General features: G+C 44.9%; 1 protein-coding gene across 4 annotated transcripts in view; it reads right to left on the bottom strand.

Moving 5' to 3' along the window:
- Positions 1 to 23,087, bottom strand: part of FANCI (FA complementation group I) — a 24,006-nt gene extending 919 nt beyond the window's left edge. The window contains exons 1-36 of one of the 4 annotated variants that reach the window (XM_065847165.2): positions 22,938 to 23,087; positions 22,731 to 22,803; positions 21,671 to 21,801; positions 21,104 to 21,260; positions 20,975 to 21,032; positions 20,358 to 20,399; positions 19,748 to 19,871; positions 18,765 to 18,850; positions 18,465 to 18,597; positions 18,117 to 18,209; positions 17,508 to 17,644; positions 16,543 to 16,723; positions 15,859 to 15,946; positions 15,226 to 15,356; positions 14,495 to 14,565; positions 13,440 to 13,554; positions 12,928 to 13,050; positions 11,773 to 11,841; positions 10,429 to 10,530; positions 9,462 to 9,641; positions 9,247 to 9,368; positions 8,689 to 8,853; positions 7,964 to 8,143; positions 6,496 to 6,659; positions 6,016 to 6,092; positions 5,451 to 5,567; positions 4,646 to 4,697; positions 3,918 to 4,045; positions 3,722 to 3,790; positions 3,510 to 3,597; positions 3,022 to 3,206; positions 2,325 to 2,381; positions 2,185 to 2,244; positions 1,388 to 1,474; positions 756 to 851; positions 87 to 212 (exon numbers count right to left, since the gene is read on the bottom strand). In XM_065847165.2, the coding sequence (XP_065703237.1) occupies positions 87 to 212; positions 756 to 851; positions 1,388 to 1,474; positions 2,185 to 2,244; positions 2,325 to 2,381; positions 3,022 to 3,206; positions 3,510 to 3,597; positions 3,722 to 3,790; positions 3,918 to 4,045; positions 4,646 to 4,697; positions 5,451 to 5,567; positions 6,016 to 6,092; positions 6,496 to 6,659; positions 7,964 to 8,143; positions 8,689 to 8,853; positions 9,247 to 9,368; positions 9,462 to 9,641; positions 10,429 to 10,530; positions 11,773 to 11,841; positions 12,928 to 13,050; positions 13,440 to 13,554; positions 14,495 to 14,565; positions 15,226 to 15,356; positions 15,859 to 15,946; positions 16,543 to 16,723; positions 17,508 to 17,644; positions 18,117 to 18,209; positions 18,465 to 18,597; positions 18,765 to 18,850; positions 19,748 to 19,871; positions 20,358 to 20,399; positions 20,975 to 21,032; positions 21,104 to 21,260; positions 21,671 to 21,801; positions 22,731 to 22,803; positions 22,938 to 23,021 (3,951 nt within the window). In that variant the 5' untranslated portion in view covers positions 23,022 to 23,087. Of the gene's footprint in view, positions 1 to 86; positions 213 to 755; positions 852 to 1,387; positions 1,617 to 2,184; positions 2,245 to 2,324; positions 2,382 to 3,021; positions 3,207 to 3,509; positions 3,598 to 3,721; positions 3,791 to 3,917; positions 4,046 to 4,645; positions 4,698 to 5,450; positions 5,568 to 6,015; positions 6,093 to 6,495; positions 6,660 to 7,963; positions 8,144 to 8,688; positions 8,854 to 9,246; positions 9,369 to 9,461; positions 9,642 to 10,428; positions 10,531 to 11,772; positions 11,842 to 12,927; positions 13,051 to 13,439; positions 13,555 to 14,494; positions 14,566 to 15,225; positions 15,357 to 15,858; positions 15,947 to 16,542; positions 16,724 to 17,507; positions 17,645 to 18,116; positions 18,210 to 18,464; positions 18,598 to 18,764; positions 18,851 to 19,747; positions 19,872 to 20,357; positions 20,400 to 20,974; positions 21,033 to 21,103; positions 21,261 to 21,670; positions 21,802 to 22,730; positions 22,804 to 22,937 lie in introns of those variants that run through there. The other 3 variants (XM_065847166.2, XM_065847167.2, XM_071814031.1) reach the window with 3 other exon arrangements.

Raw genomic sequence — 23,087 nt, 5'->3', positions numbered from 1 at the left:
TCACATACACCTGCACAGCTCACAAATACAGTTGGCCTCAAAAGAGGGGGAACCTGTTGGTAAAAGGCAGCTAAATGAGTTCTGACCTGGTCATTGTCTGGCTCGTTTTCAGCATCCTCTGTGTTGTGCTCCTGCAAGGTGCTGTCTAGCATGGACACGTTGATGCGGAAGTCCCGGGAGGTGCTTAGCTTCATGTATTGCATCAAGTTCACCTGCAGCAGCCAAGGTGACACCAGGAGGAGAGGACATGTACCATTAGCATCTTAGTTTAGTTTTCTACTCTGCCTAATCTCTTGCACAGAGTCAATCACAGTAATTATGCAGGACTAGAGAAAAGGTTATGTGAAAAAGCACCTGCCCCATGCAAAGCAGTGGCCCACTTATGTTTTCCTAAAAGCCAAGTTATTCTCACTCTCATGTAGTCAAGACCTCACTGTGGTACACTTCTGTTTATGAAACAGCCTGGGAAAGTGGGGTGAGGAAAGCTGGCCTTAGGTGGTTAAGTTTCTGCTCAACCAGAACCCCCCCCAGTGCTGGTCCCAGGTGGTTGTGCCACTGACACCCAGCCATATCAGTGTGCCAGCAATCCTGTCATGTTGGACCAGGAGCTTGGGCAAAGTCTGGGAGAGTGGTGATGTCCTTACACTTTCCTAATTTGAGCAGCAATGGAGATTTTAAAAGGTGGAACAGCAATAGCCCTTCACCCTGCCACTGGTCTGCTGAATTCAGGTCAGATGAGCTCTGCTGTGCATTACCTTTGATTTCTTGGAGAGATGGATAAGGAACTTCTCATATTGCTCTATTGCAAAAATCAGATTTGGGATTGGCTTAGTCTCCCGAAGCACCTTAGCCTGAAATGCAGAAAGGAGGGCAAAAGATCAGATTTGGAAGTGAACAGCCTGAAAATTCCCTTGAAATGTCATCACTAGCAAGCATCCCAGCTACAGCACCAATGTAGAGTCTGTATCAGCAGCTTAGTTCCCTCCAAAAACCATGATGCTGTAGCATGATATGAAAACCACAATCGTTCCAGTTTAGCAAAGTGTCTTCAAGTAACCTTGTTCCGTACCAGTCCCGCCCCACCAAGCCTTGATAAAATACCAGACAAGACAGACTATGCAGACTTAACCTTTGTTTCATGTCTGTGAACTTTTAAGCTGCATTAAGTGAAGGTGGCTTTTGGTTGGATTTTTCATTTGTTTATTTTGTTGGGGTTTTTTTTAGACTTTTCACTGAAGTTAAGGTAGAATAAAGCTGATTTTTACTGAAAGGCCCAAATGACAATTTGTCATTGGTAACCTACAAGAAGCCACCAGGTAACACAAGCCTTAAGATATCCCAAGTTCAAATACAGCCCGTGTTCCAATAGGGAGTGAGTCAATCTTACCATGGCTGTGGAGACCGCAGCAGCTTCATCCTCTTTCTTCTTCTTTTTCTTCTCTTCTGCAAAGCTTAAGCTCTCACTGTGGATGTTCTGAAGGAGGATGCCAAAACATGTGGCATTAGAGGGTCAGCAGGGAAGAAAGGCCAGCCAAGTAAGGCTCTGGCCAGCTGACAGCATTACAAGCTAGATGACAGGAAAGCAGCGATACAAGAAGGATGAAATTGAGGGTAATCTCAAAAAAAGAAGGAAAGAAAAATTCATTTCATAATTTATACATTCAGAAATACGTATGTGTGAGAAGTCCCCAGGAGTGGTAGTTCTGCACACCACTACGCTTTCCCCAATATGCCATCTCTGTTCTGCAGTTCCTGTGGTTCTCACTCAAGCACCCAGTTCCTCTCTAAACAGCTGAATCCCATCCTCAGCCCTGCAGTCTTTGGCACCCACATTACTTTACACTGGGATGCCTGCAGCGTTGTTAACCTTTATTTGCCACTGTGGTTAACAGCAGTATTAATCTCATCAAAAAAACCCCACATAAACAGAAGGAAAAAAAATCTCAACTAAAACCCAGGTCCCCAAGCACTCTTCCTTCCCTGCTCAAGCAGAAATCAGCGTGCTCAGTCCCAGTGGTGCTGAAATGCCTTATACTATTATCTGACATAGTAAGGCTTGAACTATAAGAAACTCAAGTCATGTCAAGAAGATTGATAATCCCTAAAGGCGCCCATGTGCTATAGCTGATACATCACTTGGCATCAGATAGATTGGGATTTTGCCACAGTTAATTTAGGCCTTACCTGTACATACGTAATGAATGAGTAACACTGTGGAGTCAAATGGGAACCCGAGAGCTTCACCTGCAAAGAAGCGGAGAGGTTGGTGGTACTTGCAACTCAAGGCCATGAGCCATTTCCTCCAGCAATTTGCTCACACTCACCAGCTTTTCTAGCCTTCCTGGAATTGTATTCGAGGTGCTGCGGCAAGCTTGGATATACTGCAAGGAAAACACAAGAGAATTTCTTCTAGGTGTGGTGTTCCCATCCTGGAACCTGTACGTCCAGGCAGGGCTCAAAGCAGCTCATCCAGCGGCACAATGGGGAGGGCAGGATTTGCAAGAACCATCCTCCCCAGTGGTTTGCTATATCCCAAATTCCGTGTCTGCATTCCAGAGATGTGAGAAAGCTCTGGAGTATTCACTGCCTTGACTCAAGTTAGCTCCATGGGCCTGTTTTCAGGGTCCAGCACCCTCAGATCTGATGCTTCAAGTCTTAGATGGGAATGAGTGGCAAGGGCAGGATGGCTGACTGCTGTGAGAACATCACTGGTGCTGTTCCTTGTGGTACACAGCTGCGTACAGAGGAACCTAGATGATACACTGGGAAGAGCCACTCCAAGCTACACACAGCCAAATTCGGCTGGAGAGAAGCTTTCCTTTATCTCCACTGATAAGACTATCACTGCTGCAGAGAGGTCTCAAAATGGAGGGCACAAAAGCCAACAGAATAAGGACTTGACTCCTGCAAGAGATCAACGGCCCAGTCTTGAGCATAGCTGCTGCCAGGGGTCACTGTGAGCTTGCTGTAGCAGATAGGGAAAAAGTTTTGACATCCCACTGTCAGCAGAGCAGCACTCACATGTTTGATGAGGGAGGTGAGAATTGCGTATGTCTTGCTGAGGCTTCGCAGCAGCGTGTCCACACAGCTCCCTGCAGGGAGTGCTGTCTGTACCAGCTCATGATAAACCGTCAGCAGAGTTCCCAGCTGCAGAATTACACCTTTCTCCAGAGCCTGGCTTTGGTTTGATGCCTGAGAAGAGTCTTCTAGAAGAAAGAGATGAATACCTGGTGAATGAGTCTCTAATGAATCCAATTATGCAGGTGGGAGGGACATGAGACCACCTTTGCATCTGGTGCACAAAGCACCAGTGTGGCACAGGGAAAAAAAATAACTGGAGGGATTGTGTGACAACACTATCTTACATTGTTCACGTGGAACCAGCTCAAGAGAGAGTTTAACCTGCCCTCAGATGCTGCTACCTCAAAATCATGAAATGTCTTTTTGCTTTCTATCTTCATCGGTTTTTGACAAAGGTGTAACAGTAAGAAGTGGAGCACTTTTATTACCTGATGCGTCTGATCCCAGGCTGGTGAGTTTCTTGATAAGCCAATCCACCTCTTCAAGGACCTTATCTGCCTGAGCCAGAACCAGCAGCTAAGACAGAAACACCAACAAAACAGGGGTTTGGAGGAGTTTGGCACAACAGGAATCTACAAGCCACTGCAGCAGAGTAGCCCTGGACACTACAGGTTGTTCCATACACGCTGTTTTGACTCACACAGACAGTAGGGGCTGCAGTCTTGGCATTCACTATGGCAAAATGGGATCGACTCTCCACTTCCATATCCTGGTTGGAGAAGAGAAAGCAAGTTCTTGTAAACCTTTAGCTGCTGTCATATATTGCACCAGAGATGTGCTCAGTTTTGCCCTGACACCACTAAGTGGTGAAGAGTTAGGCTGCTACTGCATCATACCTGATCTATGTCTCCCAGGCAAGCATGGATGTCTTGTGCGAGCTCACGCAGCAGACCGACAGGGCTCTTGTACAGAACATGGAGACTGAAAAGCAGAGACAGCAAACCTTTGCAGCAAGCGACATCCTCTGTGGGGAAGGGAAAAGAAAACAATGCATTAGCAGGTGCGGAGCTCCCCTGGCTACTTAGGAATGTTAGACATCCAGTGAGGAAAAGTCTCATATTCAGTATAGATTGAATAGTCTGCATTCCCAGAAATGATAGGCAGTAGATGACAATCCTATCAAAATACTGCAGTTACAAAAGCAGAGTTGACAACATCGGGCATCACGTATACTCCAAAGGGAGGTACGGCACACTGGAGCCCTCAGCTCACAGAAAAATGATGACCAGAAGCACTGAGGAAGTGCAATAAAAACTCTGGCAAGAGTAATATCTTTCTAGAATATAAATGCAGATTTGAGCTACGTAAGTGCTAAATAATTAGGGAGAAAAGTCAAGTAAGTGTGGCTTCTCTTTCTTCAGTGATGCTAATGTTTATAGAGATGGAGTTTCTTCCCTCATACTTGTGTTAATAACCACAATGTCATGGCAATCTGTCACAGAATAGGACCTGAATATACTTGTAACAAAGAGGTTAAACCAGGACAGACAACAGTGGAGCATCTAAGGGTCTAATATCAGACCTGTCACATTACATCTAAACACGTTGCCCAAAGCTTACTTACCAAGAGCGTTTTCTTTGCAAATTTTCACTGTCCAAGTCAGGAATTGAAGGAACTGCGTAACAGGAGAAAAGATGTTATGGCTTTGAAACAGAATTCAAAGTATAATAATAAAAGAAACACACAACAAAAACAAAACCCCCAAAAAAACAGCAAAGGGAGACTAGCTGAGTCGCCTTCTGGCAGAAAGGCACCCAGCCACGCTCTGTGAAGTTTCACAGGGGACACTTAACCTATTAAAAAATGAAAAGCTGCGATCCAGGACAGGGGAATGGCTATACATTCCCTTGGACAGAGTCAAAGCTCCATTTAATTTAAAGTAAATGATTACTCCAGACTTCTGGCAGACCTTGAGTGCAGTCTCTAGCTTGTAAAAATAGGGCACCTCTAGTCCACTTTAGAAAATGTCTCCTTAAATGGAAGGAATTGGGCACTTGGCCAGCTTGGACTGGTCACAAGTCTGCTGGCCTTTTTTGGCTCTGTTCCATGTAGAAGCCACACCACATCTAGGCCCTGTTAGGAGTCCCTGCTCAGGAGAGTCATTCAGACTCTGGGTGCCCAAAGGCAGGACCAGAATGTACAGGAGTAGGGTGGGAAGACAACTTGTTCTCAACTACCCTTGCAGGCGTGTGACAGGAGAACGCCTGACAAGGTAACAACTGTCACTTTGACACAGTGGGGTCTGCAGGAGAAGGCAGAACATGCACACGTGTCAGAGCCCTCAGATGTCAACCCAATCAGATAATCTTCTTCCCTCACCCATGCCTACAACACCCATCCCTGCCAGTCCGTGAAGGTTGTGAAGTACCTGCTGAGAGGCTGGATCGAGATGTTTGGACAAAGTGGAGAGAACTGTGATGAGTGACTGCGTTTCCTTGGAGTTGAAGTCATCTTCAGCACTGCTGAACTGGTTCACCAGAGACCTCTGATCATGGGAAGGAAAGAGTGTGCATGCTTGTTTTAAGGTCATTTGAAGAAGCAAATAACAAGAAGCTGCAGCAGATAAAGGAATCAGCAGCAAGGAGAATGACAAATAATATAAAAAGAGGACTCTTCTAAAGAGTAAGTGCTGGTTTTTGTTATGAGTGGTTACATAGCGGCCCACATGTGATTCAGTGTGACTTATACAATACTCGGCTAAGTTTATGCTGCACTGAAGGACCCTATAGTTCTGTAAATAAAGTGCACTTCAATCCATCTCTGCACAGCACCCTGAAAAAACTTTCTTTAGGGATCAGAAACTTTTCTAAAATGCCAGGGTCACAGTTGCTATCACATACTCAATCGTGTGGTCAAGTAACAGAGAGCTAGCAGCGTTTGTCTGCCAGAATTACCAGTGCTTTGGAACACTTGCAGCACACAGTGGTACTTACCTGAAACTGTCGGATCTGGAAGGCAGCTTTCTCTGTGACATTAATATCCGTTTCTTCTGCGTCACCATCAGTAATATCTGGCAGAGACAGAGAGGTGCAGAAAAAAGCTAAATGCCAAGAGCACAGTGGGAAAAAAGTGGGAAAGACTGAGACTGCTCACAGCTAGAGAAGGAATACAGACTGCAAAACCATGGTGAGCACAAAAATGTGTTAAAGGCCAACTTCGAATAGGCAAATGCTATATCAAACCCCAACTATCCTCTGCTGACAGACCAGAAGTTCTATAAAAGCAGGTAAAGATATCTCTGGAACTTGTCTCTGGTGTGAAAATCAACACTACTAAGCCCACCTTGTTACCAAGAGACAAGGAGCAGACCCCTCTCCTTAGTTATGCAAAAAGAGCACTGGCTTACTAACTGCCCACACATGGGCTGGAACACGACAGCTGGAAACCAGAGTGGAATTGTCCCATGTGCCTACCCAGAGCTTGTAGAAACTGGGGGATCCTGGCAGCATAGAGCTGCTGCACTGTGTTGAAGATCCGCAGCAAACCTTCCAAGCACAGAAGCGAAATGCTTTTGCCCTTCTTCTTCCCCGACTCTTCAACAACAGTGGGAACTGATGTGTACCTCCAAAGCAGAACCCTAGGGGACGGGAGATGAGTTAACACAACACACTCCAATAACACTGGCTGCACAGTGCAAGAAACACAACAGCGCTAATCACAGATTCTACTCTAAGTGTTGTGTTTTTAATATAACTAAATTGGAAGGTCTTTTTCCTATAGGAAAGTGGAGGGAGAAGACATCCATTTTTAAGATGATTTTGTTCCAGTGTCAGCAAAATAGCTACTGCATTCTTCCTGCACAGCTAAATAATTTAATTCTTTCCAGATGCCAAGGGACCTTCCAATCACATTTCAAGTCCATCTTTATACACTCATTTCTTCCACCTGGCTTTCCTTCTGTCTCAGACTGCCCAAACACTGACCACTGGTGTCAGATCTGTCAGTGACAAAAAGAGCTTGTCTCTTGGCAGTTTGAATCTGTGAAGTGTCAAATATCTCTATAGAGCTCTATATAAATAAAATAAGAAAGGTAAAGGGAGGCAAAGTGAAGTGAGAAGCTTTGAAGAAAGCAAAATTGTTTGGTCCAAAGAAGGCTTTTCTGTTTGTAGGCAAACATCTTTTTCCTTCTCCCCTAAGCCCACTTCTTCCCTTTTTTGTTCCCTCTCCTTTCTTCTCATTAGTTCTGTTGCCTGCACAGATGATCTTATTCTATTTCAACATCCAATCACACAAAACATGTAGCTCACATATAGTCCTAACAACTGCAACAAAAACAGTCTCTATTATTTGGGGCGAGACACAAAACGGGCATTATTCATGGCAGCGGTAATTTGCATTTTGTGCTCTCTGCTGACTGGGATCTGAAAAGACCACATGCAGATATGACCTAGATCCTAAAGACATTTAGATTCTTAACATTCTTGGGTTTTCCAAAGGACTTGCAAAAGTCCTAAATGAATGTTTTCTAAAGCTTGCGTCCCTCTTACATCTGTTTTATACTGGAGCTAAAAGTGAATTTTAACTTCATTGAATCCCAGAGGCCTCAAGAATCCAGCCTGTAACCATCCTACCTCCTCTGTGACAATGAGCGATGAACCAAAAATCAGAAAGAGGCTGAAAATGAGAGTTTAATGGTGTTTGGTTCTTCCAGGCCAAGTACTGTTATTAGAGCTGTATCACTCACTCTGGCACAGGAACTGCAGTGCCTCCACTTGATTTCTCAGGAGCAAAGAAAGGCAATGATCTCAACCCAGTAAAAATAACAGTTTGAAACAGTTATAGACTGCATTCTTCTTCCAAAACCCTACCTAAGAATCAAAAATCCCCAAAATGCATTGCCCTTTTTTAAGGCTGATGGCTTCATGTGCCACAGTGACTCACCGTGTGATTTTGCAGAGGTTCTGAAACATCTTCTCAGGATTTTGTCCATCTGGTCCATCAGTTTGTCCTGTCTCCTCCAGCTGCTGCACTTTCTGCAGAGCTACACTGACAGCATAGCGCAGGAACTCTGTGCTGGAGCGCAGAACTCCCAGGCTCTCCTCGTGGCTTTGGGCATTGTCCCTGAAGAGTCAAGAGCACTGTCAGACAACTGAGGATGCACTGAAAAAGCGTGGGGATGGCCTACATTCAAAACCTGAATATGCATTTACAAATAAAAATCACTGGCTGAATTCATGGTGGAAAGACCCTTTGTTCTAGTAGCTTGTAGTGAACACTCAGAGGATAGAGCTCTACCAGGCTCGCTGAATATACTAACAGACATGTTCAGACTGACATCCACCTCTGATTCATAGAGGACTGGAGCTCTAACACTGGAGTTTGTTGTCTGGGAATGGCCAGGGACTGGAAGAACAGAGATTCTCCAAGGTCTTACAAGTCATAAGCAAGGTCCAGGGAAGTTGGTTTGTCAATACCAGGAGCTGCACAGCTACATTTCCTGCCTGCACTACAATGATCTAGACAAATGCTGTTACCACACATGCTTTGCATGGAAATGAAAATGCCTGCACTGCGTATGTGGTGCACAAGACAGCCAGCACACAGGCACCACAAAAGTAGCTTGCGAATAGGCCTTAAACCTTCTCCAGGTAATGAGAGTTTCTCACCTGAACAGAGCTGTGAGCAGAGTAGATACAAAACCCATGGACAGGAAGCTCCGTGCAGTTTTGTTGCCCAAGGTAGATTTGTTCTTTCCAGCTTTCTCCTTCAGGATTTCAGAGAGTTTGTTGTAACATGTAAACAAGCCTAGGACATCCTCAAACTTGTTCTTACTGCAATAAAGTAGTAGAAAGCATTAATGGAGAAAATCCAGCCTTAGAGTTTCCCATTTGAAGCTTCAGTTGCCAAATTACAAAATGACACTTTCTAAATGATAAAACCATGACACAAGACATGTCCCTGCTTCCCTAGCAGTGCATAACTCATCCATTTCTCCTTGACTTGCTCTTCTACAAAATGTCACATCCCATCTCCCACAACACATGACATTCAGAAGGAAGACACTCCCAAGGTTCTTTGAATGCCTGTGCCACAAGGGGTGCACGCTCAGAAAACAACATTCTGACTCTGTGTTGGCATTATTACCCTGTGCTCGCAATGAGTTTGTGTCCTGTACTCCAAAGAGCTAGGCACAGCATAGCACAAGGTAAGACTTAATGTTTTACCTGAAATTCCCTATGTTGAAGTTGTACTCAATCAGGACCTCACAAATTCCCATCACCTGGATGGCATAGATGTTATTCTTTACACCAACACCAGAAGACAGAGAAAAATCTGCTGACTTATCCTAAGAGGTAAAGAAAACAAGTGAAAAATCTTTTCAAAACCTGACAAGAACTCAGTTCTTCTTCCATTGAGTCACACTGAAAACCTGATTTACCAGTTCAAAGTCTTCCAGCTCACTCTTGATCATTCGCCGTGTGACAGATTCTAGCATGTCTTCAAAGTTTTGCTCAAATCCCACATCCTCCTCCTCATCGTCATCTTCAGCTTGTTGGCACAGATGCACAGTGCTCTTATACCAGGCAAGACAGTGCTGGATACAGCAGAGCAGATGGGCCTGAAGAAAGCAGCCACACAGTCACACTCAGCCTTCTAGCTGGAGCTCACTGGCAGAAGTGGACACAGGCCAGACAATTATGGATGCAAAGAGCCACAGCTGCCTTCAGAGGTTCATGTGAGTCTCAAGAACATTCCTCCTTCCCAGAATGAGCTCTGTAGTCCTACACACAGCTACCCAGTTCTAACTTTAGTGTTTCTGCCTGAGCTTGCCCATACAAGGCTTAATTCCCGCTGCTCCCTCAACCCAGCTCCCTCAACTGCTGAAGGAGATGGACAGGGGATTTCCAAAAGCGCTCTCACTCCAGCTGAAGTGTTTGCTCCCTTTCTGCTGTTCTACTGCAGCATAGCACGGAAACTTCCTTAGGGAAAAACAAAATGATGAATTTTGGTTTGTTCCCTTGGAAATCCAATGAATCGCTGAGGTCTCATTTCCAACAATATAAAAGGAGCAAAATCAAAGGGTGGATTCCTCCCCCTGCTACATGCACACTGCATGACTGGTTTATGTGGAATTAAGTTGAAGGAGGAAAAAGAAAAAACAGTGAGCTCAACAGAGGGTAACAGAACTACGCTGTTCTAGAGCATTTTCCACACAGGTTCCCCAAACCACTTTGCTAAGGGAGCTCTAATAGACAGCCTGAGCCAGAGGTGGGACACCCAGCTCTGCTGTTATTAAAATACTTGCTGCAGGCTAGAAGAGGCTGAAGAAACACAATGTAGCAGCACAACTGAAATGCTATGAAACAGATGAGCTTGCAGCTGTGGCCAGCCAGTATAGCTCTTACCAGTGGTTCTTGCAGAAAGATTTGATCTCCTTGAGCCATAATACATCCTTCAAGTTTCAGTGGAGGCAGGAGGTCTGGCTGGGGCAAGTAATATTGCTTTATCTGTCACAGAAAACAAGAAATAAAAATAACCAGTTACTTGGTAACTGAGCCTCTTAGGTTGTTTCAATACAAAATATGATAATCTTTGTACTCCATTCTACAGAGGGAAAACTGAACCTATGATAATGGTACATGTACCTGAGCCATGCCATCTGCTCTATTAGTAATTAAAATCACCTCTTGAGTTGCTGATGTACCTCTCAGCCAGGACACATCACTGCCCTAAAACAAGTTGATCTGACCACTTGCTGTTGTGTTGCCTCTACACACGGCATCACTTGTGCTTCATCTGCAGTGCTGCTCACCACAGAGGTAACTGCTCCTGTTGCCTGTCATCTGTCCTTAACACTTGACCCTGTTATGGCATCCAGCTTCCTGGCCTAAGGGCATAGACAGTTACGGAGGCTGCACTTGGCACTAAAACAAATCCATGAGACCACGCTTGTGCCAAATCCTGGCTGTTTGGCACACCGCTGGAAGGAGATACACTCCGAGTACTGATATTGGATCACAACCAAATAGGGAAGGTTATACATACAACGATGCAATGCAATTTTATACATTTACACCAAGTCCCCATTAAGTGCCCTCTGCTCCTTCCCAAAAGCTGCCTTTGCTCTGTTCATATTCCCTTCTCAGACCCTATACTGTCATGGGAAAGCTGGAATTAGTCAGCATGAACTCTACAGATGATTAAAGGGAAGAAAATTACTCGTCTCAAAGAAAGCACAGCCTGTCCAATGGATTGAGGAAATGTGATTGTCTTGTTGCCATGAGCAACACTGTTGGGGGATGAGTTAATCCTCCTCAATCCCACATGGACTTGGGTATTGTCCCAATGGGAGGACAGCAATAATAATTAGTGTGTCAGCACACATCGTTGGGGAAGCATGGGAGGGTAACTGCTGCGCGCTGCTGAGGAACAGGGAGTGCACAAAGCACTTCTCTGGGCATCACGCTTCTCACATCATCTCAGAACTGAAGGGCTGGAAAGGGCTTCAAGAGCTCCTTTCTCTTCCACCCTGTGACAGGATATGAAGCAGTCTCCAGACGTTTACCCAGTCCGCTCTCTCAATATGGCAAGGATTTGAACACCTCCTTATAGAGGTGCTACAGCACTTAAACGTGTTTCCAGTGTAAGGGAGAACTATTTTGCCAATATTTAAACTGAATTGCTTGCTATACTGGTTGCAGTGCAGAATTCTTAGGGTCTCTGCAGCCACGCCACAGAGCAGCACCTACCTGGGACAAGAGCATTTCCATTATAGAGCTGGCCAGCTGGGAGTTCCTGCGAAGGACATCATAAAAACCCTGAAGACAGGAAGGAAGGACAAGTTGGCTTACACAACAAAGAAAATTAACCATGTGCATAACAAGCTGGCGTCATACGACAGCAACGACCCTTTGGCACTGCAAGGAACCATAAGGAAGTAACAATGTGCTCAGTGTAAAACCCCATACCTGGCAAAGCAAAGGCACCACACAAAGAAGGTATTAATCAGAAAGAGTATGAATTTCCTCACAAGGGCCCTCTGACAAGCTGTATCTCCCTAGCAGCGGTGGCATCAAGCCCAGAGTGACTTTCGCTGCTATCTAACACTAGCACTAGATCCAACTTCAAACTGTGAAATCCTGCTTCAAAGGCAAAACAAGACAGTGGGGAAACTGTAGGAGGGGAAAAAAAAGATCCTTCATACTGAGAAAACTCAGTGGATGGATAAAGAAAGCACAAGTCTTACAGCTACAGTGACGAACATTTGCGGCTCACCAAAGGTCAGTCCAACCAAGTCAAGAAGGAAACAAATCTCTCTGACCTGAACTTTTGGTTTTCTCAAGGTGGTACCCCATGGTTACCTCGGGAGCTAAGATAAGTACCCCAAAATGGTTCTTTATAGTAGGCCATTTGTCACAAGAAATCTAAGAGACAGACAAGGCTTTATAGAAACTTGCAAAAGGAAAAGATGGATCCCTGATGCAGCCTTTAAGATGCTTCCCCAAACTGTCCAGTCAGAGTTTTCTTTGGAGCCCATCCTTAACTCCTAGCAACTCTGCTTAAATCCAGTGCCTGTAACAACACTCCTCCTCACTGGGCATCAAACATGCTTCCAGTCTCCCAGGTTGCACCACACTAAGAGAGATTTTGATGCATTTTTGTTCTGAAGCAATGCATGAGATGAGGAAGATACATCAATATATCTTTGGGCTTATAATGGTCGAAAATAAAAGGAAGCAGAAGGACTGAAAAAAACTCAAGTAGTCCTTGGTACATGTGTCCCATGTAGAATGTAACTGAGATGATAGGTTGTTTTCCACGATAATGTGATCATTATTTACCTGGGGCTACAGTAGAACCAGACTAGTGGCTGTTTAAAAGCAGATTGAAGAAATCATGTTTACCTCATATAACATGAGTCGAACATCCGATTGCTGGCTCAAACATCGCCTCAGGCTGCCCAGGATTTCCAGGCAGAAGGCCTCATTAGCTGCAGAATTATAGCAGGCATGAACATCTGCCTGGACCTGAGAGGGAATATTAGTCACATTATACTGGTTACAGTTCTCAAATATCAGAACAGATAAGCAAGGTGATAAGGTACCTGGCCCCTAAACAATCACTGAAATAGTCCTTAGTGTGCTGCCAGGCTCTTCATCATCATCACCGTGGAGCAGCGTAAATGCTCCCCAGAACACTGGTGATGTAAGGAAGAACAACTCTAGAAAGTAACATCCCTACTCCAGCTTCTCTTTGCCAATTGCATTTCCCAGAGCTTTCCTTCCAGGACTAATCCTTACTGAAGATATATTTCTGTTTTGGGGAAACACTCCACTCTTGAGTGATTTCAAACAGCGCATATTAGACATGAGACTGTCTCATATATGCACACCAGGGACCGCAGAACAGCACTTACCTGAGTGGCACCAATGGCCTGGCTGCACTGGGAAGAGGACAAGCTGCCCAGAATCTTAAAATTTCTTAACAGAAGCAAGAAGCCAGCAACTGCAGCTTTACGAGCATCAAGCTGCCTGTGAGTCAGGGGGAGAAAAGAGAAGCATAAGAAAAAATGGAAGCAAGGTGCCCAGAAGGAAATATTATACACTATGAACCTGGTAATGAAAAATGGTACACAAACATAGGGTGACTGGGCCCAGCAGGGCTGTATTCCCTGAGAGGGCAGCACAGTCCCAGGCAGTGAGGAGCTTGGTAGTTTGCTGGGAGCTCCCTTGCTCTGCACTTTCACAACATTAAATTCCTTTCTGCCCTCACAACGCTTGCACTGAGGGAGAGCCCCAGGCTGAGATGCAAGCATTAAATGTCCCCTGAAAACTGGAATGGGAGCGTCTCACAGAGCTCTTCTCAGAGTTAGTATATTCCTCAGAAAAAGCTGGTGTTTTCCTTTGCTCACTGAACCCCCAAGTCTTTCCCAAAATCAAGTCTCTTGCCTTGAATAATAATCCTGAATTATTAATTGTGTGTTCATAACCAGGCAGCCGCTGCCCAACAAAATCCAGTCTACGATCACATCATGAAGGCAGCAGGATGGTTTGCTCAAAGCATTACCAAGACAACAGGCCTGTTTCTCTATCTCCTTGTAAAGAACCAGAGGGAAGGTGGCAGCTCAACTTTCCAATCAGTGGTCACTTCCAGACTTTCCCTAGCATCTGGATGTACTCAGCTGTGTAGGCACATATTGAAATTGGTTTTAATTTTGCCTACTTGTTTGAAGTTCCCAACTGCCTTCTGAATTTCCAAAGCCCATTAATCTTGGGGTTGGGATTCATATCTCAGTGGGTAGAGCTGTGACTGTATTACAGCCCCATGCTAAAGAGCTAGGAGATGTCACCACCTAGTTACAGGAAGAAGACAGTAAGAAAACACTTAACCAAATCCAACAAAAAATACTTCTGCTCCAGTAACATAAATGACTTCTAGAAATTTTTTCAAAGAATCCCTTTCCAAGCTTACCTGGAAAATATAGCTTTTTGGAGAACGAGTATCAGGGAGTCCCTTGCTGACATGCTGACTTTGAGGAGAGGCTGGAAAGGAAAATATATTAATACTCTGGAGAGAAAAGCACTAAGACATGCCAAGCCCTTGCGGCACATGAGCTCATCTTCCTCAGGCCCATCTGGCCCTGCATTACCAATACTGTCATCAGTACAGTAGGAGAACCAAACCATTTCAAAACAATATAAAATTAAACTCAGAGAGCTGTAGCAGTGAGACACCTTAGCATGTTACTGTGGACACAGTGCAAGCATTTGGGGAAAGAACTGTTATCCTCAGATTGGACAAAGCAGGTAAAATTTTAACACCAGGGCAATATCTCAGTCCAAGAAAAAAGAAATATTGACATGGAGCTTGGAAGGAGAAAAATCAACATGACAGCTACGGCTGTTCAGCTAAACACTGTATATTTAATTTTCTACACTGCACAGCATCTGGGCATCTTCCAGATGAAAGGTCAGCACAGAGCAGCTTCAATACCATGCCAGACCGCACCATGTGCTTTTTGCTAGAGGGCACATGCAAATCCATGCTTGAACAACAGTTCCATGCTACACCGAACAACCTACAGCAGAGTACGAAGGTTTATTTTACGAGAAGGGTTATTAGATCATGCATATAATTGTGGCCTAGAGCTGTCACTGGAACTAAACTAGCAAGGATATTCACGGAGAAATGCAAAGCTTTACCTGTACTGCCCGGAGGAGCCCTTGCACTGTGTCGATGGGCAGAAAGGACAAATTGTCAAAGGTCTCTGTGACTTTGGAGGATGAAGTCTGAAGCACAAGAGGAGCAGACACAACAATATTGGACAGCAAGTCTGAAAAATAAAATGGCAAAAGAGCAGCTGCTGCCAAGTGGCCAGAAAAGTCAGAGCAAAAGATGTCTTTATAGGTAACAATTACGGAATAATCAAAGCTCTGCTGTAGGCACAAAGTGTAAAACACAACCCGGCTGCAGGGCCTCATCCCACCAGAGGGCACTGAGGTGTAAGAGAAGAGGCTGCAGCAGCATCTCTGCAGCCCCAGAAACTCCTAAGCACCTGCCCAAGGACAAGGAGGAAAGCAAGGCCAGGGATGCGTAACAAGGTACTGACTGATGGATCCCAACTCTCTCTGCGTCAGCTGTTCCATGGCAACTGCCTGCAAACATGTTTTCACCTGCGACGAATACAAGGTAATCTGATGCAGCTGGCACCTCAGTAAAAGGGGAAGGAACAACTGATTTTTCTTGGCTTCAGGTCACTTCAGCAGGAACTTGTTCTGAGAAACTACATTGTGAGTCTCCACAGAGCAGGACACATTTCTTCCTCTTTCCATTACCTATGAAGTGGCTGACAGGTGATGCTGCTTTTGTAAGGACTCTATTCAGGACCTGCTCAAGAATATCACTTCTGATGGGGTCATGAACCTGAAATGAGAAAGAACAATAAATAAAAATCAAAACCTACATAAATTTAAGATATTCCTGTATCTCAGAGCACATGCATTGTGCAGTGCAAAGCAAATCCAGATCTGACAGGTAAGCTGGGACTGGTTGCCAGAAGTCCCCTTTTCAGCTAAATTCACACAGACCAATTCAGATTTCATCCCAAGTCCAGCCAGAACCAGCACATCAGAGAGACACACAGTATATGCGGAACATAATGGGTCAAATCCTCTGTGGGATGCAAATTTATCACTTCAGTGAAGATGCTGGTTTCAGTCTCAGCTCTGACAGATTTTTTTCATACCACTGAATTTCTCTACCTTCTCTGCAGTTTCTTGGAAACTGTACTAGGGATTACACAAGTATCACAGCAGGTGGAACAGATTAGGGTTAGGTCTTTATTAGGACAGCCTCTTCTAGCTGCAGAGGGGCAAACAGAAGACTAAATCTAGTACTGTTTGTAAAACACTCATGATGGATATAGCAGGCAAGGTTTTGACACCATTTACCAAGAGAGAATAAGAACAGAGTCCTCCCCACCCAAAAAAAACCCCAGCCTTCTCCAAAACATATACTACCTTAAACGTTTCCAGCAGGATACTCGCTCCCAGTCTGCAAGCCTGCTGGGCTGGCATTTTTGAAAGGCCAGAACTGGTATCAGCAGTTTTTCCTCCAAAGGGCTTTTTTGGTTCATATGATTCCATTAGGCTGAAGCCAAGATCCACCAGGCCCTGAGTAACGTGGTCCCAGCCAAATGCACTGAGGAAAACATTAAACGGTCCCAGAAAGAAATAACTCAGTCACAGAAAAGGTTTAGATTAAAGCAGTCTAAAGCAAAATCTTGCACAGTCATTCCAGGGTCCAAAGCAGCGATGAGATGTTTGGTCACTCCAGGGAAGATGACACCCCTCACAGCCCCAAGACTGTCTTTAGGCTGAGGGACAGGTGCTCAGCACAACAAATCTTGCAGTCCTTGTTCTGCAGTATAAAAGTTTCCTCGCTATGGGGAATGATGTGCACTCAGGTCTGATCTGAATGTGACAGTACTCTACAGCCAAGGTATACAAAAATCCTACTGACCTTGAGATCTTCAAGTCAGAGAGGGGACAGAAGAGGAATGAATGCCTCTCCTCAGATTAAAGGACAACTGTTGACAGATAACAGACCTGTCCCACGGGATGATTAAAGGACTAACCATGTGGGGCAAGAAAACAGTGAACCTGTCACTCATCCCTTGACCAGAACACAAACTACAGTTGGCAGCATGGCTCACACCATCAGCTGCTTTACCAGTAAGAAACAGAGAGGGCCCTGGTCAGTTTAGTCCTCTGTACCACCAGATGGTGAGATTTGGGGTTGAGGGGGCAGATTTATATAGCTGTGCTTTGGTTTTTAATTCGTAAGTATAAAACTGTAATAAAACCTTTGGATTTTGATACTGTTCCCTGCCAGCACCTAGTCAACCCAGAGCATTCTAGTGAGGCTAAAGGTCTCCCCCTCACAAATCCCATTGTGAATTCTGCAGCATGTGGCAACAACTCACCTATTTTTTACCACTTCCAGAATTACAGCAGTTACATCATACTGTTGAGGAAACAAATCTTGCAGGAACTTGGAGGCCTGAAGGAACTGCAGGTCCTTGCAGCTTCTTGTGATTGATGTTTTCAATAAATCAAATATCTGGAACACAAAAATCATTGAGTGTGAGGAAATGATCTTTCAAATGGGACCTTTATAGTTTTGAGTATGTTCCAGTAAGAGCCAGAGCACAAGTTTCAATACAGCCTGCCAAAAATCTTAACTCACTTCTTTCTCAGGACAAACACACCAACCTCATTAAGTGCCTCAAGGAGAGTGAATTGCTGCCAGAGGCATTTCAGGTGGCCATCACAGAGCCAAAACATTTAAAAACTAAGACATTGCTTTTCTTCTTATCCTACAATACCAATCCACAGGTACCACAACTCTGGAAAATTCTGACATTGCTCTGGGGTCTTTTATAGTGTTCAGTAAAATACAGCATACTAATGATCTAACTGCCTCCCCAGGAGCATCCTGAAACCATTTTCAGCCTAATTCTGATGGGACTATGACCTAACCATGCTTCATTTCCTTTACAAGGAAGTTCTTTACAATCTTATCAGCCACATACCTGCTCCTGCAGTCTGTGTTTTACTGCAACCGACAGCAAAAGAGCCACACTGAAGGGACACAGGGCTCTGCCAGGGTCCTTTTGTTGCTCAGCCTAGGAAAGAGCAAGCAACAGTCAGAGAGCTCTTTGTCTTCAACTGCAGAGTCCCACGAACCTGTCAGGCCCATATCACACTGCTGTTGTGGTGCAGAAAGGGACATGTCTCTTCAAACATATCATAGCACTTGATAAACCAAACGTGACTGTGATTATAAAAATGATTAAATCTCTTCTAAAGATAACCGAGTTGATTTTCAAAACTCTGCTTCAACACCTTCAACAGCTGTGCCTGTCCCATCTTTGCCATACCTTTAGAAGTCTGATTAGTTCCTTGCCTAGGTCCTGATCCAGGTTGATAACAGAAACGATATGGAGAATAACGGTACCTTCCACATGGCGGAGCTGGTCTAGGGGCATTGTGGCTACCTTAAGGTCCATTGATCTGTAAGATTTACCAGAGAAAAAAACAAGGCATCTAATACCATAAATAATTTCTTACGTACTAAGAAACTTGGTTTCACAGTTTAAATTGAAGGAGCCCTGGGCAGGACTAGGGTGACTACAAATACCCAGCTGGTAACGAAAGGTGACAACAGAGAAATAACTTACTGTGGAACCCTCTGTTCTTCCTTTTGTCTCTTATCCAACTCATTGAAAAAACTGATTATTCCTTCTAAAACAGTCTTCTTACTGCCCTGCAAGGGAGGACATTACATTAAGGCACTGCAGGGACTGCAGTATCCCCGAGAACTGCACTCTACTCCCACACCAATTACGAAAGTCGTGGTGTTCTTCATTTCCCTTCATAAATCATTGTGGTGCCCGAGGGCTCCTGTGTGGTTCATTTCCAGATGAAGTGATGCTGGTTTAGTTTACATGTTTCCTTTAACTGTGCTTATTGAAGAGCTGGAAGAAGTTATTATTAATTAGAAAAAATCCTGTATGTTATAATCAGTTAGGGAGGTGTTCAAACTCCTAACCTTAAACCTAACTTTCCATTTTGGCCAGTGAACCCAAACGACCTCCTATAACACACATGTAATTTGTCTTGACTGAATGATTTTGGCATTGACTTGGTCATAAACGCAGCAATCAAAAGAGCCAGATCACCCTGTCAAAGGGTAGCGGTGTCACTGGCAACCTCTGTTTGAAGGAGGAGCACAAGAGTTGAGACATTTCCAGTATAAGTCAGGCTACAAGCCAGAAGACGGTCACACTGCATGAGCTATTATTACAGTGTGCAGACCACAGAGAGTGAGCAAAACCATACTTAAGAACACCAAAAAAACCAATCCTCTCTGCTGTCTGCTAGGTCTGTGCTCATCCTTTATTTCCCAAAGGTTTCCTTCTTTCCCCACAAGGAAGATCAAGATTGTATCTTCCTCTGAGCATTCGGTTCTTCAGGCTAGAGGGAGTTAGAATAAAAAAACCCCAACAAACAAACTACTGATATCCTCCTGTGTTCTGCTCCCCACAGCACAGATTGGGAACAATCGGAATTCCCTCCAAAATCCAGTCTATAGCTCAGTCTGTACGTACTTTTTTTCTCATGGCACATGCTTAGGGAGAGGCCAGCTCCCAGGAGCTTTTACCTTTGCAGAAAGCAGCAGCAACTGATAGACCAGAGGGGGAATTTCCTGCAGGTCTAATTTGGAGAACATCCTAAGGACCTTTTCCACCACAAACTGCAGCTCCTCTCCCGATAGTGGAATATCCCTGTCGAATCAAAGATATAGCCTAATCATTTTCACTAATTTCCTTCAGAATCCCACAGCAAACCCAGCCTATAACTAAATAGAATCCTAATGAACAGACAGGCAGCAAGTGCTCCCCAAACCCTCACCAGCAGCAGTTCCGACAGATCCCTCCATAACCTACCACTGTCCTAGGACACTCTTCAACCTTAAGTGTTTAGATCTCCCTCACATTATGCTTGTTCATTCATGTATTGTTAATTTGCCAAGGCTCACGCACATGGAATAAAACCCACAATGCCATGCCCAGTCTCTGAGGCATGCTTGCCCAGCTGTGGTTTGTATCCAAATGGATCCGACATGGATGCTCATGGACTCAAACATCCATGGGGCTTTGCCTGGTATGTTCAGACCTACTAATCGTACTTGCCTCAAACTGTATGTGAAATAGGATGTGGTCATAACTGCAGCACAAGAAAATGTTGATGTTAAAGGGAAAATGAATTACCTGAACATGTTGGCAAGATGTATTACACTCTGAGGATCCCACCTGGTAAAACAAGAACATACTGGAAAACTGAAAGCAAGCAGAATTGTTGCTTATCTCTTCCCTCCTCATATACAATTACTCAGCGTCACCATTTCCGTGTTTCATTCTGATACTAAAATTAGAAGCCAGTTTTCCACCAGAAGTCACCACCACCACCATACCCACTCAGACTTAGGCTCCAAACTGCGTCCCCACAATAACAAATAACCAAGAAAGGAATAAAAACAAGTGCTTCCTGAGACCAGTTCACAGAACACTATTACAAGATCTAGGAACATGTGGTCATCCTTGCCCTCCCAGCCAGAGAATGTGCTGTCACAGGGGCACAGAATCAAAGACGATAGAACAGGAAAGACGGTGTCATCTAGCTTATCATGGTCTTTTTCAAAGCAAAACATGAAACAGTTTTGCCGTATAACTGTCAGGGCTACAGACACACCCAGCAACTGTAGATTTACCTCCCACTGTATCTGTAGTGTGTCACAGGGAATTCTGAAAAAGGCCCAAACAGGACAAGGCACTGACTGATTTTTAAACAGACTAAAGCACGGTGGAGCTGGCAGAGATGTACGTACTTGCTTGAGCAGAGGGTGTTTATCAGTTGTTTCTTAAACTCTTCCCCGTTCAGTTCACCTGAAGAAAGCAAAAAGCTGATTCCAGAGGAAGGAGGGACAGGCTGGGGAGAAGGAACTGAAAGGGGTTACCTTTCCCATAAGCCAGGTTCTCCTTCAGACTGGCCAGTGCAGTGAGAACGGTGGAAAACAACTCCAAGGATTTCCCATTAGACAGGCTGCCGCCTTTAACAACATCAACAAACAGGGTGGCAAGTTCAGCCAATGCGTGGCCTGGCAGCTGTCGAGCCTGGGAGAAGATGCAACATGAAAGAGCCTGGGCAGTGCATGGGAGAATTCCACACATACATCCAAACCGTCACCAAAACCCAGCAAAGGACAATATTTCTTACAGCGATATATTCCCCTAACAGGAGAATTCAGCCCCAAGACCTCTGTTTCATATGGTCTTGTATAGAACTGAGCAGTCAATCAAGCTGATATAATTATAGATTTTGAGCTCTGAATCTAAGACTAAATATCCAATGATAACCACATTTACACACACACAGCAAATTCCAGCACCAGCCAACTTAGTCCAACGCAGATCCATAGACAGGACACAACTCATTTTCCTCAGTGTCCTAGTGAAGTATCTCAATCTACATATGAAATTATACCCAGCAGACCCCAGGAAAGCCAGCCCAAAGGAGCTCCTACCTCCAGCATCAGCAGTCCTATGATTTCAGACACCTTGCCCAAATTCAGGTCTCCTGACTCCACTAGCGGGATGCAGTGCTTGTAAACCTGAAGCCTCCTGAGAACACCGCTTCTCTGGGAACAAGGGGAGCCTTTTAATGAGGAAATAAAGAAAACAAAGAATGGGGAAAAATAAGAAGTTATTTAAGTAACAACATGTTGCTAAACAGGAAATCAGCAGGGCTAAACTGTCACCTGACTGCAAGTCCTCATTTTATTTATCTGACAAAACAGATACCGTGTTTCCCAAAAAATAAGACCTACCCCAAAAATCAGCCCTAGCATGATTTTTGAGGATGCTCGAAATATAAGCCCCACTCCAAAAACAAGCCCTAGTTACAGTTCATAAAAAGTCAATTTAAATAGTGTCCAGGCAGCTATACATGTGAAGAAGTAAAATTAATTGGCAATAGAATGCTGCACGACAGATGTGACAGAATGTGATGATATGACTATATATGAATAAATGTTCATTTTTTTTTTTCAAGAATAAATGTAGATTGTTGTTCATGGAAAAATAAGACATCCTCTGAAAATAAGTCCTAATGCATCTTTTGGAGCAAAAATTAATATAAGACCCTATCATATTTTTGGGGAAACAGGGTAAAAAACAGCACAGGAAACCAGAGTCTCCTGGATAAAACAGCTGGAGCACTCAGCCCTGTTATCACACCCTGTGGTTCACTCAACCTGCTGCCCCAGAAGAAGAATCAGCTTGGTAATTAAGTTTCGATTGGCCAGTTCAGTGCTGCTCCAAGGTACCTAAGGGCTCCTGAAAGTAAAGCCCACTCACAACAGGTTCATTACATTAATCTGGTTTGCTATTTCCCCCGTATCTCTTTTTGGGTGTCCCGTTTTCCTGTGACAGCTCTGACTGGCTGGTTCTTATAAAAACGACACCGCTTTGTGCTGCTGACCACTCACTTCACCTGCCAGCCTGTAGCCCATGGGCCACCAGTGGGGCTGGGGCCACAGTCCCCTCCCCACCCACCCCACAAAGCGCAGCTCAGACATCACCCACCTTTGAAGATGCCTCTAAGCAAAGCTGCCGTCTCCCTCCCCTTCAGGGCCTGCCTTGTCACCATGTCGCCCAGCTGCAAACAGAACGGGACGCTGTGAGCTGCACCTCGCCCGAGAAGAAGCCGCCTCCGCCCGGCTGACAGGGCCCGGCAACGCACACCCCCCGCTCCTCCGCACACAGGGCCCAGCCCGCGGAGCCCCCGCTCACCTCGCTCTCCCCCAGGCTCTGCAGGGCCTCCTGGAGTCGCTCCGGGGCCTCCTCGGCCGCCAGCTCCAGGATGCGCTGGGCCATGGTGCCGCAGAACCTCCCGCGACGCGGCCGCCCTCGGCTCCGTCACCCCGAAATTCCCGCCCGGAA

Source organism: Patagioenas fasciata, chromosome 12, assembly GCF_037038585.1.
Source record: "Patagioenas fasciata isolate bPatFas1 chromosome 12, bPatFas1.hap1, whole genome shotgun sequence".
In the NCBI taxonomy this organism is placed as follows: Eukaryota; Metazoa; Chordata; class Aves; order Columbiformes; family Columbidae; genus Patagioenas; species Patagioenas fasciata.
This window is presented reverse-complemented; position numbering and strand designations above follow the sequence as displayed.